Source organism: Myxocyprinus asiaticus, chromosome 2, assembly GCF_019703515.2.
Source record: "Myxocyprinus asiaticus isolate MX2 ecotype Aquarium Trade chromosome 2, UBuf_Myxa_2, whole genome shotgun sequence".
NCBI lineage: Eukaryota > Metazoa > Chordata > Actinopteri > Cypriniformes > Catostomidae > Myxocyprinus > Myxocyprinus asiaticus.
In genome coordinates, this window is record NC_059345.1 from 21,771,501 (window position 1) to 21,791,273 (window position 19,773).

A 19,773-nucleotide genomic window follows, 5' to 3' on the forward strand; every position below is an offset into this window, starting at 1 on the left:
TCTGATGAACTTATCTTCTTGTTTAGTTGTACATCTGGCCTTCCACATCTCTTTCTGTCCTTGTTAGAGCCAGTAGTCCTTTGTCTTTGAAGACTGTAGTGTACACCTTTGTATGAAATCTTCAGTTTTTTGGCAATTTCAAGCATTGTATAGCCTTCATTCCTAAAATAATGATTGACTGATGAGTTTCTAGAGAAAGCTGTTTCTTTTTTGCCATTTTTGACCTAATATTGACCTTAAGACATGCCAGTGTATTGCATACTGTGGCAACTCAAAAACAAACACAATGATACGCTTCATTTAATGAACCAAATAGCTTTCAACTCTGTTTGATATAATGTGATTTTCTAGTACCAAATTAGCAATTTAGTAGTGCTGCCCCTGACCAAAGATTTTCCTAGTCGACTAGTAGGAGTTAATTTAAGCCATTAGTCGACTAGTCGCACCTTTATGATATTAACTTAATTACTTGAATATATATTTTTGGGGGGGCATCAGAAAATGGTTTGAGTTCCAGGGATGAGAAAGAATGTTACAAGTAACATTGCTAACACTGTTCTACATTACAGTGAAATAAAAAACCGTAATAATGAGCCTTTAAAATATAAATTTTACAAGCGCACGCACGAAGCGAGCTGCAGCAACACCGGCAAAAGCGGAGACTGTCTGAACATTTTGTTAATTTATAGAATGAAATGCACATTTGGGTTTTGCCGATAGACGATGATCTCAGGGATTGATGATGGTCAGAGTGATCGCCAGTAGCTGATGCCTTTGACCATGTCAAGATGATATTTGGCTTGTTTTCCCATGTATTAAATTATTATTATTATTATTATTATTATTATTATTATTATTAGGCTATTATTATCAAATTAATATTACAAATAATTTGCCCGAAGAAACACACTTTATTGTATTATTAAGAACAGATGACAGAAAAGCCATCTATGCGCATGTATGACGCGCTGATATGGAGGCGTGCAGTCTCGTGGAACACGCACATCTAAAAGGTTCTCACTCTTTGTTTCCGTCTTCCAATTATTTTTTTTTGCAAGAACAGTATCGTCTATGAGTGCTGCAAATGACCTCAGACAACTCAGCTCAGGAGGTGTTTTGAGTTCAGTTTACTTTATTTCCACAGAGCAGATTATTGTGACCAACTCTGCAGCCTATAGCCTACATCTGTGATTAAAGCATAAAATAATACAAAAACACATTCACCTCGAACCATGATTTATATTTCAGTGATTATTATCATCATTATAATTATTATTTTTACATTTATAATTGTTTTTATGTCTTCATTTGTGTAAGTAATTTTCCACCACGATGTTAAGACGGATTCTTGCCTAACAGTAAATGGAAAGGTGTATATATTTATTATTCTTTTATCACTTCATTATTTTAATTGCTTTTTGTTTAATTTGGAGTGCAATTTGAATTTAGAAATGTATTTGATTTAAGTTTTTCATAAATTTTCAATGCAAAATCACTAAAGCAAGAATATTCACCGATCCCTCAGCCCAGGGGTTGCCGATGTAATTGGATACAGGTGCATCTCAATAAATTAGAATGTCGTGGAAAAGTTCATTTATTTCAGTAATTCAACTCAAATTGTGAAACTCGTGTATTAAATAAATTCAATGCACACAGACTGAAGTAGTTTAAGTCTTTGGTTCTTTTAATTGTGATGATTTTGGCTCACATTTAACAAAAACCCACCAATTCACTATCTCAAAAAATTAGAATACATCACAAGACCAATAAAAAAACATTTTTAGTGAATTGTTGGCCTTCTGGAAAGTATGTTCATTTACTGTATATGTACTCAATACTTGGTAGGGGCTCCTTTTGCTTTAATTACTGCCTCAATTCGGCGTGGCATGGAGGTGATCAGTTTGTGGCACTGCTGAGGTGGTATGGAAGCCCAGGTTTCTTTGACAGTGGCCTTCAGCTCATCTGCATTTTTTGGTCTCTTGTTTCTCATTTTCCTCTTGACAATACCCCATAGATTCTCTATGGGGTTCAGGTCTGGTGAGTTTGCTGGCCAGTCAAGCACACCAACACCATGGTCATTTAACCAACTTTTGGTGCTTTTGGCAGTGTGGGCAAGTGCCAAACCCTGCTGGAAAATGAAATCAGCATCTTTAAAAAGCTGGTCAGCAGAAGGAAGCATGAAGTGTTCCAAAATTTCTTGGTAAACGGGTGCAGTGACTTTGGTTTTCAAAAAACACAATGGACCAACACCAGCAGATGACATTGCACCCCAAATCATCACATACTGTGGAAACTTAACACTGGACTTCAAGCAACTTGGGCTATGAGCTTCTCCACCCTTCCTCCAGACTCTAGGACCTTGGTTTCCAAATGAAATACAAAACTTGCTCTCATCTGAAAAGAGGACTTTGGACCACTGGGCAACAGTCCAGTTCTTCTTCTCCTTAGCCCAAGTAAGACGCCTCTGACGTTGTCTGTGGTTCAGCAGTGGCTTAACAAGAGGAATACGACAACTGTAGCCAAATTCCTTGACACGTCTGTGTGTGGTGGCTCTTGATGCCTTGACCCCAGCCTCAGTCCATTCCTTGTGAAGTTCACCCAAATTCTTGAATCGATTTTGCTTGACAATCCTCATAAGGCTGCGGTTCTCTCGGTTGGTTGTGCATCTTTTTCTTCCACACTTTTTCCTTCCACTCAACTTTCTGTTAACATGCTTGGATACAGCACTCTGTGAACAGCCAGCTTCTTTGGCAATGAATGTTTGTGGCTTACCCTCCTTGTGAAGGATGTCAGTGATTGTCTTCTGGACAACTGTCAGATCAGCAGTCTTCCCCATGATTGTGTAGCCTAGTGAACCAAACTGAGAGACCATTTTGAAGGCTCAGGAAACCTTTTTCAGGTGTTTTGAGTTGATTAGCTGATTGGCATGTCACCATATTCTAATTTTTTGAGAGTGAATTGGTGGGTTTTTGTTAAATGTTAGCCAAAATCATCACAATTAAAAGAACCAAAGACTTAAACTACTTCAGTCTGTGTGCATTGAATTTATTTAATACACGAATTTCACAATTTGAGTTGAATTACTGAAATAAATGAACTTTTCCATGACATTCTAATTTATTGAGATGCACCTGTATATATTCGTGAAGGAGGGAACAAAACGAATTTATTCACACACATGATGTATTTTCCCAGATAACGAAATACCCGACTGGTAGAGAATGCACAGATGAAGCAGATTCTTTACCAGAGAGATGTAAAACCATCTTTCAAAAAGTTTAACAACACACATTTTAATTGCACTAATTTTTTTCAAATCAAATCAAATCACATTTATTGTCACACAGCCATATACACAAGTGCAATCGTGTATGAAATTCTTGGGTGCAGTTCTGATCAATATAGCAGTCGTGACAGTGATGAGACATATACCAATTTACAATAACATCAAATTAACACAACACAATTTAAAGTCTAATATGCAATAATTACACACAACACAATATACAAATAATAACATACACTGTACAGTATACAATATGCACAATATAGATACACATTATTCAATAAAAATAAAAAGGTATATATAATAGTATATATAGAATGTACAGTAGGTTGTATTGTACTGTATTGACATTCAGGCTGTCGGTTGATAGTAAGTTGTTAAGAAAGAATATATATAATAATAATATAATTTATGACAGTCCGGTGTGAGATATAAGAGTAAGAGTAATAAAGTGCAGTGCTGATGTATTTTGATCATGGGAGATCAAGAGTTCAAAAGTCTGATTGCTTGGGGGAAGAAGCTATCATGGAGTCGGCTGGTGCGGGTCCTGATGCTGCGATATCGCCTGCCTGATGGTAGCAGTGAGAATAGCCCATGGCTCGGGTGGCTGGAGTCTCTGATTATCCTCTGAGCTTTTTTCACACACCGCCTTGTATATATTTCCTGGAGGGAGGGAAGCTGACCTCCGATGATGTGTCTGGCAGTTCGCACCACCCTTTGCAGTGCTTGTGGTTCACCCATCAGGTTGTGGGCTGTGCTATTGCCCTACCAGGCAGAGATGCAGCCAGTCAAGATTACATTTACATTTACATTTATGCATTTGGCAGATGCTTTTATCCAAAGCGACTTACAGTGCCCTTATTACAGGGACAATCCCCCTGGAGCAACCTGGAGTTAAGTGCCTTGCTCAAGGACACAATGGTGGTGGCTGTGGGGATTGAACCAACAACCATTTGCTTACCAGTTCAGTGCTTTAGTTCACTACGCCACCACCACTCCTAGATGCTCTCTACAGTGCAGTTGTAGAACCGTGTGAGGATGTGGTGGTTCATTCCAAACTTCCTCAGCCATCTCAGGAAGAAGAGGCACTGATGAGCCTTCTTCACAACGACTTCAGTGTGGATGGACCATGTGAGTTCCTCAGTGATGTGGACACCCAGGAACTTGAAGCTGCTGACTCTCTCCACTGGTGCTCCATTGATGGTGATGGGACTGTGTTCTCTGTCTTTTATTCTGAAGTCCACCACAAGCTCCTTTGTCTTACTGACATTGAGGGAGAGGTTGTGCTCCTGACACCAGTGTGTCAGAGTGTGCACCTCCTCTCTGTAGGCTGTTTCATCATTGTCAGTGATCAGACCTGCCATCGTCATGTCATCAGCAAACTTAATGATGGCATTGGAGCTATGTGTTGCCACACAGTCTTGTGCGTACAAGGAATACAAGAGTGGGCTGAGAACACAGCCCTGTGGGGCTCCAGTGTTGAGGGTCAGTGAGGAGGAGATGTTGCTGCCTATTCTAACCACCTGGCGTCTGCTTGACAGGAAGTCCAGGATCCAGCTGCACAGCGAGCTGTTTAAGCCCAGAGCCTGGACTTTCTCATGTAGCTTGGAGGGCACTATGGTGTTGAATGCTGAGCTGTAGTCTACAAACAGCATTCTCACATAAGTGTTCTTTTTTCCAGGTGGGAGAGAGCAGTGTGTAGTGGTGATGCAATGGCATCATCAGTGGAGCGGTTGTTGCGGTAAGCAAACTGCAATGGGTCAAGAGAGAGAGGCAGCACAGAGCAGATGTAATCTCTGATTAGTCTCTCAAAGCATTTGCTGATGATGGGGGTCAGAGCAACTGAACGCCAGTCATTTAAGCAAGTTATTTTTGATTGCTTTGGAACAGGCACAATGGTGGATGTTTTAAAGCATGTGGGGACTACAGACAAAGAGAGGGAAAGGCTGAAAATGTCTGTAAAAACACCAGCCAGCTGGTTCGCGCACGCTCTGATGACGCGGCCCGGAATGCCGTCTGGACCCGCGGCTTTGCGGATATTCACCCGTTGGAAGGATCGGGTTACATCCGCTACAGAGACGGAGAGTGAACTAACCTCTGTAGCTTTGGCCGCGAGAGCTCTCTCCGCGAGGGCGGTGTTATTTCCCTCAACACGAGCATAAAAAGTATTTAGCTCATCCGGGAGAGAGGCAGCGGTGTTCATAGCGGAGTTTTTATTCCCTTTAAAGTCCGTGATGATGTTAATTCCCTGCCACATGCTTCTAGAGTTGGTGGTGTTAAACTGTCCTTTAATTTTGTTCCTGTACTGGCGTTTTGATGTTCTGATAGCTTTTCAGAGGGCATAACTGGCTTGTTTATGCTCCTCCACGTTCCCGGAATTGAAAGCAGAGGTCCGCATATTAAGTGCCGCGCGAACATCGCTATTTATCCATGGCTTCTGGTTCGGGTAGATCCATATTTTTCTGGTCGGAACTACGTCCTCCATGCACTTTTTGATGAAACACATTACGCTATCAGCGTAAACCTCGATGTCGTCATCAGAGGCAGACCGGAATATTTCCCAGTCCATGTGATCAAAACAGTCCTGTAGCGTAGAGTCTGATTGGTCCAACCAGCACTGGATCAATCTGAGGGTGGGTGCTTCCTGTTTCAGTTTCTGCCTGTAAGCGGGCAGAAGCAGAATGGAAGAGTGGTCCAATTTGCCAAATGGTGGGCGGGGGAGGGATTTTTAGCCATCCCGGAAGGGAGAGTAGCAATGGTCCAAAACCCGGTCCCCTCATGTGTTGAAACTAATGTGCTGGTGGTATTTTGGTGCGACTGATTTGAAACTGGCTTCATTAAAGTCCCCGGTCACAATGAACGCGGCCTCAGGGTGCACAGTTTCCTGCGAATTTATACTCCCATACAGTTCCTTGATTGCCCGGTCTGTGTCGACTTGTGGGGGGATGTACACAGCAGTGATAATGACCGCTGTGAATTCCCTCGGTAGCCAAAATGGTCGACACAGAAGCATGAGAAATTCCAGATCAGGAGAGCAGAAAGACTTGATAGAATGTACGTTCCTCTGATCACACCAGGATTTGTTGATCATAAAACATACACCACCACCTCTGCTTTTACCTGAGAGGTCTTTCGCTTTGTCCGCTCGGTGCATGGAGAACCCCGCGGGTTCAATGGCTGAATCTGGAATCTCCGCAGACATCCAAGTTTCTGTTAGGCAGATAATACAGTAGTCCCTCTTCTCTCGTTGGAAAGAGATCCGCGCTTTCAGCTCGCAGAGCTTGTTATCCAGAGACTGAACATTTGCCAGTAGAATACTGGGTAGCGGGGGTCAATTTGCACGGCGTCTTACTCTGATGAGAACACTGGCTCTGTTTCCCCTTTTCCTCCTGCATTTCCGCATCCGGACTGCCCAGTCAAAGGGCTCTGCTTGCGTGTTTGTAAACAGCGGGTCGGCATTGAGGAATTTGAAGTCTGGTTTACGGTGTGAAATTGCTGAACCAATTTCCAAAAGTGTTTGTCTGTCGTAGACGATAAGGCAGACAACATCCAAGACAAAAAACATAAGAATTGTGAACAAAACAAACAAAACACTGCCAGTGTTCATTAGAAATTTTAGTTAAAATAAATAAAAAATAAAGTTCTAAATTTGAAATTAAGGTGTCTTGCTTTATTGTGTAGGCTTAACCCTAACCCTGCTTAATGAAAATTACCCCATAGTACCACCTAGCGTCCAACCAGCGGTAATACGTCGTTTTTATGTGCAGTTTTTTTCTGTGACCATCCGACCAATCAAAACTTTGTCGACCAAGACTCTTCTCATGGACTAACCTTTGGTCGACTATCAGGGGGTAGCCCTACAATTTAGCATGATTACTCAAGAATAAGGTGTTGGAGTGATGGCTGCTGGAAATGGGGCCTGTCTAGATTTGATCAAAAATGACTTTTTTCAAATAGTGATGGTGCTGTTTTTTACATCAGTAATGTCCTAACTATACTTTGTGATCAGTTGAATGCCACTTTGGTGAACTAAAGTACCAATATCCTTCCGAAACAGTAAAATCTGTACATGATTCCAAACTTTTGGCTGCCACTGTATATATGGAGGACTATGACTGCCACCTAAAAATAGAAATCTAATATAATAATTTGAAAATAATAATTTAAATAAATACAGTAAATACATTTTCAAATGGAAATACATTGTTTATTTACTTCTTAAAATTGTTTTGAAAGTTCATTGTTTGCTTCGTCATAATTAACTGTCCAGTGATATTTTTTTACTAAACTGACAAAGAGAAAAGCAGTTTGTAAATGCTACTTTACAAATGCTGTTTAAAAGTAGCATTTATTTATATATTTATATATTTATTATTATATTGTTATATTTATTTGCATTTCTAAACATGACTTAAATCAACAATGATTCATTTATTTACATTTTAATTTTTTTAATTAATACATTGGTTGATCATTTTGACATGTGACATGTCTAGTCCTGCATATATCTACATTTGTCAGATATTTACATTTGGAAGATGCTTTAAACCAAAGCAACCAAGCGACAGTGCATTCAAGGTATACATTTTATCAGTCCATATATTCCCTGGGAATCAAACCCATGAAATTTGGTGTTGCTAGTGCCATGCTCTACCAGATGAGCTCCAGAAACACCCATATATTATTAATGATGTTTGTGTGTATGTGTCTGTGTGTGTGTGTTTGTAGGGGACTTCCTGAAGGAGCCACACGTGTATGAGGACCTGTTGGACTTTAAGGCTCTGAAGGTTTATATGGAGACTCAACTGGAGGACTATAATCTAACGCCTGGTGTGGTGCCAATGAGCCTGGTGCTTTTTAGAGATGCTATAGAGCACGGTGAGAACACGGTCACCATGCAGTTCACCACAACCATACATTTGGGGGTGATGTGGCTTATTGTGGCATTTGGGGGTGAAATGGCACTCACCCTATGGTCTGTGTGTTTCCTAAAGCCCCAGTATAGTGACAGAAACACTATATTGTAAAAAGGCACCATTCTTAGGATGAGACATTAAACCGAGGTCCTGACTCTTTGTGGTCATTCAAAATCACACTTCTCGTAAAGAGTAGGGGTGCAACCCCGGTGTCCTGGCCAAATTCCCCCCATGGGCCCTTATCAGTCATGGCCTCCTCCTAATAATCCCCATCCATGAACTGGCTCTATCACTCTTCCATCTCCTCTCCACCAATAGCCGGTTTGTGTTGAGTGTACTGGTGCACTATGGCTGCTGTCGCATCATTTCAGGTGGATGCTGCACACTGGTGGTGGTTGAGGAGAGTCCCCTGTCTACTATGTAATGTGCTTTGAGTGTAGTGTCAAAAAAACGCTATATAAATGTAACGTTTATTCATTCACTCTTATTGATTAAAGGTGCACTTAGTGATTTTTTGTTTTTGTTTTTGTTTTTTTTGGCTTTTAAATGTAAGGAAATGAATAGTATTTTTGAACAATATGTATACAAAAAGATGTACACTTACATGAGATGAAGACTCTAGTCATATCAGTCTCAGTCAAAAACTGCTTTATTGTGCATATGGTGCTGAGCACACATTTATGAGTGCTGCATGTTGAGATCACATGAACAGCTGAATATTACCCTCTTAATCTCGATAATCCCCTGAAATTGGATGGTTTCACTCGCAGAATACACTTTTGCTTTTGAATGTTGCTGCATCTACGGCACTAGACATTATTCAGTGCACCTTTAAGGATCTGGGCTGGTAACTGAAAGGTTAAATGTTCAACCCCAAAAGAAGCAATAAATGATCATGGTTGCGCAGGGGACTGTCCCTGTGATTTAGCCATCTATGATGACATCATGTTCAAGTCGCAGGAACAAATTCCATTGGCTCTGGTTGTGTGGCGATAAAGGAGTCTATAGACGTCATCCACATTCATGGAACATTTACACTCCAGTTCTCATCATATGGTTACAACCACATCACAATATCTGTAATTCAGAGCACATCCTCAAGTCCCATAAATCAGTGACCAATCTGCTGTTCATTCAAGCTACAGTTCCTATTCAGCACTCACACAAGTATAACTTTCCACAAAATCACACACACTGCAGCCCTCTGATCCCCCACCAGCATGAATAATTACCCCTCTCCTTCCCACAAAGACATACGCAAACGCATTACAAACCCCTCAGCAGGGAGAATAATTAGGTGGCCGGTCCCCCAGCCTATATGTCACTCAGTTGCATACAGGCATTTACTGTCAAAAATGCATATAAGAATGCTTTATATCCATCCTGTCACACACACACACACACACACACACACACACACACCACACTGTGACATTAAAGCTGTCTCACATTCAGCTAAGTGATTGCGTCTCACAAGTCACAAATATTCGGCTCAATGACACGCCACTCGCTGCTCATAGCTGATTGATTATTATTGAAATTAGCAAGCATAACGCGCATGTTTATGTTCAAATGTGTTCATAAATAATTATGGTTTGGTGGCAGTTAGTTTTCTTTGTGATCGTTACTTTGTTTGGCCTCCTGCAGGAATGATGTGTGCATATGTCTGTTTGTTTGCATTGATATGTCAGTGTGCCCAAATGACACATATTATTAATTGTTATGGTTATAACATGCATTGTTATGGGTTTAATGATGGAAACATCACCCTCTCTCTGCCTCCACAGTAACGCGTGTGGTACGTGTGATCAGTCAGCTCAGAGGGAATATGTTGCTGGTTGGAATTGGAGGCTCAGGAAGGCAGAGTTTAACCAGACTGGCCACTTTCATCTGTAAGTTTACGCTCTTCCAGGTGGAGGTCACCAAACAGTACCGCAAACAAGAGTTTAGAGAGGGTGAGTACTGCAAACAGTTTACATTCACATTTATTCACTTAGCTAGCTGATGCTTTTATCTAAAGCGAATTACAGTGCATCCAAGGTATACATCCAACACTTGTTATCAATACATTCAAGCATGTAAAATGGTATTTCAAGACCAAGTTTTGTAAGGAAGCTATGTTGAGCTTTTCTTCAATCACATGTCATGTTTCTAGCATTGGAATGAGGATCATGTACTATATAACAAAGGATTTGATAAATGTGTCCTGCCTGTGACATGTGGTAAATGTTTCCAGATGCAGAAGAATAGTGTCTCTGGTAATGAAGATGTCTTTAGTGCTGCTGGACAAATGGATATACTGTGTTATGCATAAACTCAGTCTTTACAGTATACTTTAATGTGGCCTCAATGCTGAGATACTGTATTTGACATATTTAATCTCCCCATGCAGACATTAAAAAGCTCTATCGGCTGACAGGAGTGGAAAACAAGCCCACTGTGTTCCTGTTTAATGACACACAGATCACGGACGAGTCCTTCCTTGAAGACATTAACAACATCCTGAGCTCAGGGGAAGTACCCAACCTCTATAAAGCAGACGAACTCGATGAGGTATGTGTGTTCATATACATTTTTTCAGTGTTTGACAATAAATGAAAATGAGTGACAATAAGAACAGATTTTCCATGTGTTTTGTTTGTATAGATCCAGAATGCTCTCTCAGACTCAGCCAGGAAGGACAATATCCTGGAGACGCCAGATGCCATGTTTAACTACCTGATAGAGCGCGTCAGAAACAACCTGCACATAGCGCTGTGTATGAGCCCTGTGGGAGATCCATTCAGGTGCTCTCTATCAATTTCAATTTCACTTTAGTGTGCTTTATTTGTGTGACAAATAACTATGCATTTGTATTGACAAAGCATTTGCAGCATAGCTGGGTACTATGAGAAATGGGTCAAAATAAGTCAAAAAAGGTAAAATAACAGTAGTTCAAATAAACTAATACTGTAATATAAACAATGAAAAGAAATTTCAGTAGTGCAAAATAATTATGAAAATAAAATAAAATAGTGCTGAATAAACAAAAATTACATTAATGATTAAAACGTTAAAGGAAGTAAAATTAATTGAACAATTAAGAAAGGTAAACTACAAATGAATAAAAGGATTATTCCAGGTTCAATAGAGCTGTTCAGCCATGTCAATTTGTAGGTGAACCCAGAAGTCTAATTCACCATGGGTTCCTTCTGGATTTTCCTATGGGTTTTTATAATGGGGTTTTTGAACTTATGTGTAAAATAAGGTCTGTGGTAAACATTACTTGACGATACGTGGATGTTTTGTTCTACAACACAAATTACATACAGTCATACCTCAAATGTGAATTTTGAAGCTGATTTGAATGATATGACTTTTTCCCCTCCATTCTTCCCAGAAGTGCACAAGGAGCTGACGAAGTCGTGGGAGGCACCTTTCACTGCCCGGCCCCGACTCCGCAGTTCCCCCGCTCTCACTACCCTCGATGGCGGGGCGGCCAAGGGCTATACAGCAATTCCCCTGGTGGATAAGGCACTCGCGGTACACCTATGCCCGCAGAGCGCCGCCACCTGGCGTGGACGCCCTAAGCTCCCGTCCAAGCCCTGTAGGCTCACGTCGTCCCTGACGGCTAAAGCCTACAGTGCTGCTGGACAAGCCACCTCTGCCCTGAACGCCATGGCTCTCCTGCAGGTCCACCAAGCCAAGGCGCTGAAAGAACTGCACGAGGGTAGTTCCGCCCCAGATTTGATGCAGGAACTGCGCTCGGCGACCGACCTCGCCCTCTGGAAGAAGAAGGTCATGGCGCGGTCTCTCGGACGGACGATGGCCACACTAGTGGTCCAGGAGCGCCACCTTTGGCTCAACCTGGTCGAGATGGGTGAGGCCAACAAGACACGGTTCCTTGCTGCCCCCATTTCCCAGGCGGGCCTATTCGGCAACACCGTCGAGGACTTTGCCCAGCAGTTCTCGATGGTGAAGCAGCAGACGGAGGCAATCCTGCCCCAGCGCGGCTCAAGATCCCGCACCCCCTGCGTACCCCTGCGGTGACTGCACCGGCTCCGCCGCAACCCGCCCCTTCGGCCCAGCCCCGGCGTGGAGCCCACCGCAGGAAGCCGACGCTGCCGGCGCCGAAGAATCCACAGAGGTCCTCAAAGCCCCCCTGAGACGGGCAACCCAGGGATGAGGGAACCCACTTACGTGGAGCTGGTAGGAAGACCACTCCAGCCCCCGGTGGAGGGCCAGGTGGAAAATCTTTTTTTGCCTTTTTGTTTGATTTCGCTGCACGCCCAAGTGGCTGCGGTACCCAACAGTTCAGCAAAAGAGCGGCTTCCTTCCTCCCTGGGTCACATACCCGATGCGTACGGTCGTCACCACGACTACCATCCACGGGCTTTTTCTTGCAGGATTGGCGCTCCAGCGGTGCCCTTTCCACCCCTGAGTGCCCAGCTGTGGCACACAGCCGCCCCCGATGTGGCAGTCTCCACGGGTTACGAGGACAGGCCTCTTCCTCCCCCATCCCAGGCTGTTCCGGGGGTGGTCACAAGGCCAACTAGGGCTTCGGGTCAACTGGGAAAAGAGCAAGCTCCTCCTGATTCAGAGCATCTCTTTTCTCGGTTTGGAGTTGGACTCAGTTGGTGCTGGCCTGTTTGAAGGTGTTCAAACAGGGAACAGCGGTTCCACTGAAACTTTTTCAGAGGCTCCTGGGGCATATGGCGTCCTCGGCGGTGGCCACCCCGCTTGGGTTGATGCATATGAGGCCGCTTCAGCACTGGCTCCAGACTCGAGTCCCGAGATGGGCATGGCGCCACGGGACACACCGCGTGGCCATCATGTCGGTCTGTCACCGTCTTTTCAGCCCTTGGACCGACCTCTCATTTCTACGAGCTGGTGTTCCTCTAGAACTGGTCTCCAGGCACGTCGTGGTCTGGACAGACGCCTCCAAAACGGGCTGGGGTGCTGTTTGCAAAGGGCACGCAGCCGCCGGCCTCTGGACGGGCCCGTGACTGCATTGGCACATCAACTGCCTCGAGTTGTTGGCAATTCTGCTCGCCCTGTGGAGGTTCCGGCCGTTGATCCAGGGCAAGCATGTGTTAGTTCGGACAGACAGCATGGCAGCGGTAGCATATGTCAACCACCAAGGTGGTCTGCGCTCTCGTTGTATGTCACAACTCGCCCGCCATCTCCTCCTCCGGAGTCAGCAGCACTTCAATTTGCTGCAAGCCACTCACATCCCGGGCAACCTCAACACTACAGCGGACACGCTGTCACGGCAGGTTTCCCTTAGGGGAGAGTGGAGACTCCACCCTCAGGTGGTCCAGCTGATTTGGAGTCGATTCAGACGGGCACAGGTGGACCTGTTCGCCTCCCAAGAATCCTCCCACTGCCCGCTCTGGTACGCCCTAACCAAGGCTCCCCTCAGCATAGATGCGCTGGCACACAGCTGGCCCCCTGGCCTACGCAAATATGCGTTTCCCCCAGTGAGCCTGCTTGCACAGACCCTGTGCAAGGTCAGGGAGGACGAGGAGTAGGTCGTCCTGGTAGCACCCTACTGGCCCACCCAGACGTGGTTCTCGGACCTCACGCTCCTCGCGACAGCTTCCCCCTGGCGAATTCCCCTGAGGAAGGACCTTCTTTCTCAGGGACGGGGCACCCGCGCCCAGACCTCTGGAATCTCCATGTCTGGCCCCTGGATGGGACGCAGAAGACCTAAGCGGTCTACCACCCGCGGTGATAGACACGATCACTCAGGCTAGGGCCCCCTCTACGAGGCGCCTGTATGCCTTTAAGTGGCGTCTATTCGCTAAGTGGTGTTCTTCCCGACGTGAAGACCCCCAGAGATGTGCAGTCAGATCAGTGCTTTCCTTCCTGCAGGAGAGGCTGGAAGGGAGGCAGTACCCTTCCACCTTGAAGGTGTACGTTGCCGCCATAGCAGCACACCACGACGCAGTCGACGGTAAGTCCTTAGGGAAGCATGACCTGATCATCAGGTTCCTAAGAGGCACCAGAAGGCTGAATCCCTCCAGACCACACCTCATTCCCTCATGGGATCTCTCCGTAGTTCTTCAGGGTCAACAGAGAGCCCCCTTTGAGCCTTTACAGTCAGCCGAGCTTAAGGCACTCTCCTTGAAGACTGCCCTCCTGACTACACTCATTCCATCAAGAGGGTAGGTGACCTGCAAGCGTTCTCTGTCAGCAAAACATGCCTGGAGTTCAGTCAGGGTTACTCTCACGTGATCCTGAGACCCCGACCGGGCTATGCGCCCAAGGTTCCCACCACCCCTTTAAGGGACCAGGTGGTGAACCTGCAAGCGCTGCCCCAGGAGGAGGCAGACCCAGCCCTGTCGTTGCTGTGTCCGGTGCGCGCTTTACGCATCTATTTGGATCGCACGCAGAGCTTTAGAATCTCTGAGCAGCTCTTTGTCTGCTTTGGCGCACAGCGAAAAGGAAGCGCTGTCTCCAAGCAGAGGATCGCCCACTGGCTCATTGACGCCATAACTATGGCATATCTCACCCAGAACATACCGCCCCAACACCTTTGCAAGGTTTTACAACCTCCGGGTGGAACCGGTTTCGTCCCAGGTAGTGGCACGCAACACAATGCGGATAAGCCCGGGATAGCCGGCCGGGTGTATCGCTTGCACATAGCGCTTTCCACCTCCCTTGGAGCTGAAGATGTGCGCCATTAATTCCCAGTAGTGTTCACAAACTTTGTTCACTGGTTGACTTCCTCCGAGCCCTGTGGCAGTCGAGTCTTCGGAGAGACTCGCTGCCGGCCCAGTACACACGCTAACTAAGAGCCCTGTTCTGGGGTAGGTGCTCCGCATGTGGCGGTTCCCTGTAAGGCTAACCCCATGTGATATATATCTTCCGCTAGTTCGTTTCCCTGCTGACAAACTGCGTCTTCCTTGGGCAGAACCCCTCTGCCCCAGTCTCCATGTTTGTAGTAACTCCTCCCCCATTGGGCAGGATCTACCTTGAAGGCTCTCCACATGGTTGGAAAGACCATGTGACGTATTCTTCCACTTAAATATCCCCCCCTCTCTTTGGGCAAGGTGTGGTCTCCGCGGTGTCTTCCCCTTGGGAGGGACACCCCCCGACTAGACCTGGTGGCCCAGTTGGATAATCCCCCTTCTTTTTTAGGGAGTGGAAAAAGAGAAGGGGAAAAGAGGCCACGACTGGATTAAGCCTGTCTCTATCTTTTGGGTAGTCGACTTGTCCCCAGAAAGGGCCGTTCGACACTCATAACTATGTTGGGGGAGGTTATGTGTCGACCTGGTGTGCTGGCTATGAGGCACACAGCAGTCTGCCCACCACACACCGCCAGTTCACGTAACACAGTTCAGCCAGTTGTGGCGTTTCGTATAAGGACCCCTAGTGTCACTACATCGACACAACGTCGAGTGAGTGACAGATAGGGAACGTCATGGTTACTTGTGTAACCTCCGTTCCCTGATGGAGGGAACGAAACATTGTGTCCCTCCTGCCACAACGCTGAACTACCCGCTGAAATGGCCGGACCTTATATCGGCTCCTCAGCATAAAATCTGAATGAGTGGTTGCATACCAGCTCCTTTTATACCCGTATGTCCGGGGGAGAGGCATGCAAATACCACTCGCCAATTTTCATTGGCCTTTTATCAAAGACCAGAGGTGTCTCGGGCTCCCAAGAGTGACCCCTAGTGTCACTACATGGACACAACATCTCGTTCCCTCCATCAGGGAACGGAGGTTACACAAGTAACCATGATTTTTTGTGGAGTATTTTTGCAGGTCATTGGAATGATTACATCATCTGCTTCACTCGTAAACAGCCGGCTCACTGAACACTTGTTTGTCTGTCCGAGGAAACTGAACGGCTTTATATTGGCTGGAATTTGTTTTGTGGAGGAACACACCTTCGAGACAGTTCTGTGAATTAATCTACACATTCTTTGTGTTTATTCTGCCTGTTGGTTGGAATTTGTTTTACAAAGTATTTTCTGTTAGGTAATTTTGCCTTACAAAATTTGTGCAGAAGCACCGGACTTGAGCAATCCGATGGCAAAGTTGTCGTGGGGGCTCTTGTAGGCATACATGGATCTTTTGAGTTTAGAAGGATGGATGCCAGTTGGTGCTGTTGTGCGCAGGGTTAATGCGCACGTTTTGCTTTTTTCTGTTTGTTTGGTTCGGGGGGGAGTTTGGGGTTTGATTGTTGCACTAATGTTGAAATGTGGTCTGTATAATCTTTTTTTCTATTATATCAAAATGTCAAATATTAATATGAGTGGGTTATCTTTCTCCACATGGAATGTGAATGGGTTGGGGCACCCCATAAAAAGAAGGAAGGTTATTTATTTTCTTAAGCATAAGAAATATGAAATAGTGTTTCTTCAAGAAACGCATCTCTCCTCACAGGAAGCTGAAAAATTTGGGAAGATATGGGGTGGACATGTTTTCTTTAGTGCTGGCCCAAGTAAGAGCAGGGGAGTCAATACATTGATAAGTAAACATCTACAATTCAAATGTCTCAAACTGATTATAGATAAATTAGGAAGAGTCATTATTGTTTTAGCAGAAATTCTGGGGCAAATGTTGGTTTTGGCTATTATTTACCTAGCAGCAGCAATACCTAACACTGATGATCAAGGCTTTTTTATAGATCTTGAAGGGATGTTGCAAGCCGCTGGCACCCCTCATGATATAATATTGGGAGGAGACTTTAATCTATTTATGGACTCAGTCCTTGATCATAGTGAAGCAAAAGTGTGCAAGCCCCCTAGAGGAACATTGATGCTTCACAAGATGTGTAAAAATCTTGGTCTTGCAGATATTTGGTGACTTTTGAACCCATCTGGTAGAGACTATACATTCTTTTCATTGGTCCATAAGATTTATTCAAGAATAGATTTTTTTATATATATATATATATATATATATATCTAAATCCCTAATTTAATTTGTTGTTGATTGCTCAATTGGAAACATCTTATTCTCAGATCACGCCCTGATGAGTTTAGAGGTGTTGCCACATATGGAGAAAAATTAATCATACAGCTGGCACTTTAATGTAACCCTTTTGCAAACTCCTGTTTTCCAACAAATGTTAAAGGCTGAAATCAATGTCTATATGGAGACCAACTGGTCCTCAGTATCCTCTGTGGGCGTGGCTTGGGAGGCACTTAAGGCAGTTCTTAGGGGTCGGATCATACAGTGTGCCTCATTCATGAAAAAATCCAAAGCACAAGAACTCGTGGAGTTCGAAGGGAATATGAAAAGTGCCGAGGCAGAGCTGAAGCGCCGAATGTCGTCTAATGGCCTCAGATAATTGACCCGATTGAAATACAGATATAATACTATTTTGTCGCAGAAAGTGAAGTTTTGGTTATTCAGGGCAAGGCAGTCATATTTTGAGTTGGGGGACAAAGCAGGGAAGGTTTTGGCTAGATATATAAAGCAGAGAGTGTCTTTTTCTACCATTCCCTCAGTGAAATCTGCTGGTGGTGACATTTTTACCTCGGCCATTGATATTAATAATGCCTTTAAAGAGTTCTATCTTGATCTTTATAGTTCCATGTCTTCGTGTACTGATGAAGATATTAGAAACTTTGTGGAACCATTAGAACTCCCTAAATTGATGACTGAGCAAAGATGGCTTTGCCTCTGAGTTTAGTTCTTATGCTACAGAACTGGCTCCACTTTTGTTAGAAGTTTATATGGAATCATTAAAGAATTGAAAGCTTCCGCCAACCATGACACAAGCCCGGATCAGTCTGATTCTTAAAAAGGACAAAGATCCAAGCGAGTGTAAAAGTTACCATCCAATTTCCCTGATCCAGCTAGATGTAAAAATTTTGGCAAAAATTCTAGCTAATCGATTAAGTAAAGTTATGACATCTCTTATACATATAGATCAGGTGGGGTTTATTCGGGGTCGTAGCTCTTCTGATAACATTAGGTGTTTCATCAATATCCTGTGGTCAGTGGCAAATGATCAGACTCCGGTCGCTGCCATCTCACTTGACGCCGAAAAGGCGTTTGGTATGGTAGAATGGGATTATCTTTTTAAGATTTTGGAAATGTATGGGTTTGGGAGTACATTTATTGGTTGGATCAAGTTACTTTATAGACAACCTGTAGCAGCGGTACAAACAAATGGATTAATTTCAGATTATTTGACTCTGGATAGAGTAAATCCACTCTTTCCCCATTATTGTTCTGTCTTGCCCTGGATTGTGAGGGGGGTTAATGCACTCGGTGACCAATATGAGAGAAGTGTGTTGAGATCCTTTGATAATTTGGTTCAACATTTTGGGATCCCCATATCTCAGTTTTTTAGGTATCTACAGCTGCGCCACTTGCTCTGTACTATTTCTGGGAATAGCATACACCCCCCTAAAGCAGCAGATACTCTAGGAGAGATGATTAGTTCTTTTGGAAAAGGTCATGAGGCATCAGTGTATTACTCCTTGTTAATTCAGATTCTGGGGGATGGAGCCTCAACCACTCTCAAGAGATTATGGGAGAAAGATTTAAACTTGGAATTGGAAGAGGGAGAATGAGCTAGGATTCTAAAAAACATAAAAACGGCATCTAGAGACACAAGGGTGCACCTTACACATTCAAGATTTTACATCGGTTCTGTTGGACCCCCTCTAAATGATTCTGTGTATATATGTTTTGTTTTACGTTGTTCATATATGTGAATCAATATAACATTGTTAATCTGAAGAAAAAAAAAAGGTTACAGTGAGGCTGGTTTAAAGGCAGAAATGTGAAGCTTATCATTAAAAAAAAAAAAAAAAGCATTTACATGAATTCTTCTGTTATAACTTGTGTATTATTTGAGCTGTAAAGTTGTTTAAATCATCGTTTTGTGGTGGACTACTAAATTACCAGGATTACAAGGTTTACAACGTTACATCATCATGGCAACAAAGTTGTAAAATTGGATACAGCTTTACACAGTTAACACACATGTAGTTTATGTCTTGTGGCTATACTTTTAAAAAAGTGGGTATTTTAACCTTTATGAATTGGCTCCATTCATTTCCATTGTAAGTGTATTCATGTAACCCAGATTTTTTCTTTTTTTTTTTTAAAAGGGGGTACAAGTTGAAGTTAACATTACGCCACAAAGGCTGACGATTGAGCTTAAGTGTATTGAACCTTGAATATTCCTTTAAGACTAAATGTGCCAATAATATAAAAATGGGCATAAGTTTAGTGATAGAGATAGAAAAGAAAGTCACTCACTGTCCTTCATGTTTTGGCAGGCAAAGACATACTGTACTTGTTATGTACTAGCACACTCTCTCTCTCTCTCCCTCTTATTTTCTTTTCTACATCAGAGATATTTAATGGGAATATAAATACCAGATCCCTGCAGGGGCATAACTGTAGCCTGCTACCACTCCAGCATTGTCTCCACAAAAAAAATGTGCATAGATTTAATATAGCTGTCTGTAATACAACACATGCACGCCTACTGCTTATAATCTAACATGTTCAAATATCTGAGTCAGCCTCGATTTTCATGCTAACATTGAGATCTATCCTGTGGCTTCTTATAGCTTTAGATCTCTCTCTGAGGGCTTGATTTACAGTGAACGC

General features: G+C 43.8%; 1 protein-coding gene across 1 annotated transcript in view; it reads left to right on the forward strand.

Moving 5' to 3' along the window:
* The window catches only part of dnah2 (dynein, axonemal, heavy chain 2), a 299,507-nt gene that overhangs the window by 228,128 nt on the left and 51,606 nt on the right, over window positions 1-19,773 (forward strand). The window contains exons 54-57 of the mRNA XM_051722679.1: window positions 8,015-8,164; window positions 9,990-10,157; window positions 10,595-10,755; window positions 10,849-10,988. Coding sequence (XP_051578639.1) covers window positions 8,015-8,164; window positions 9,990-10,157; window positions 10,595-10,755; window positions 10,849-10,988 — 619 coding nt within the window. The remainder of the gene's footprint in view (window positions 1-8,014; window positions 8,165-9,989; window positions 10,158-10,594; window positions 10,756-10,848; window positions 10,989-19,773) is intronic.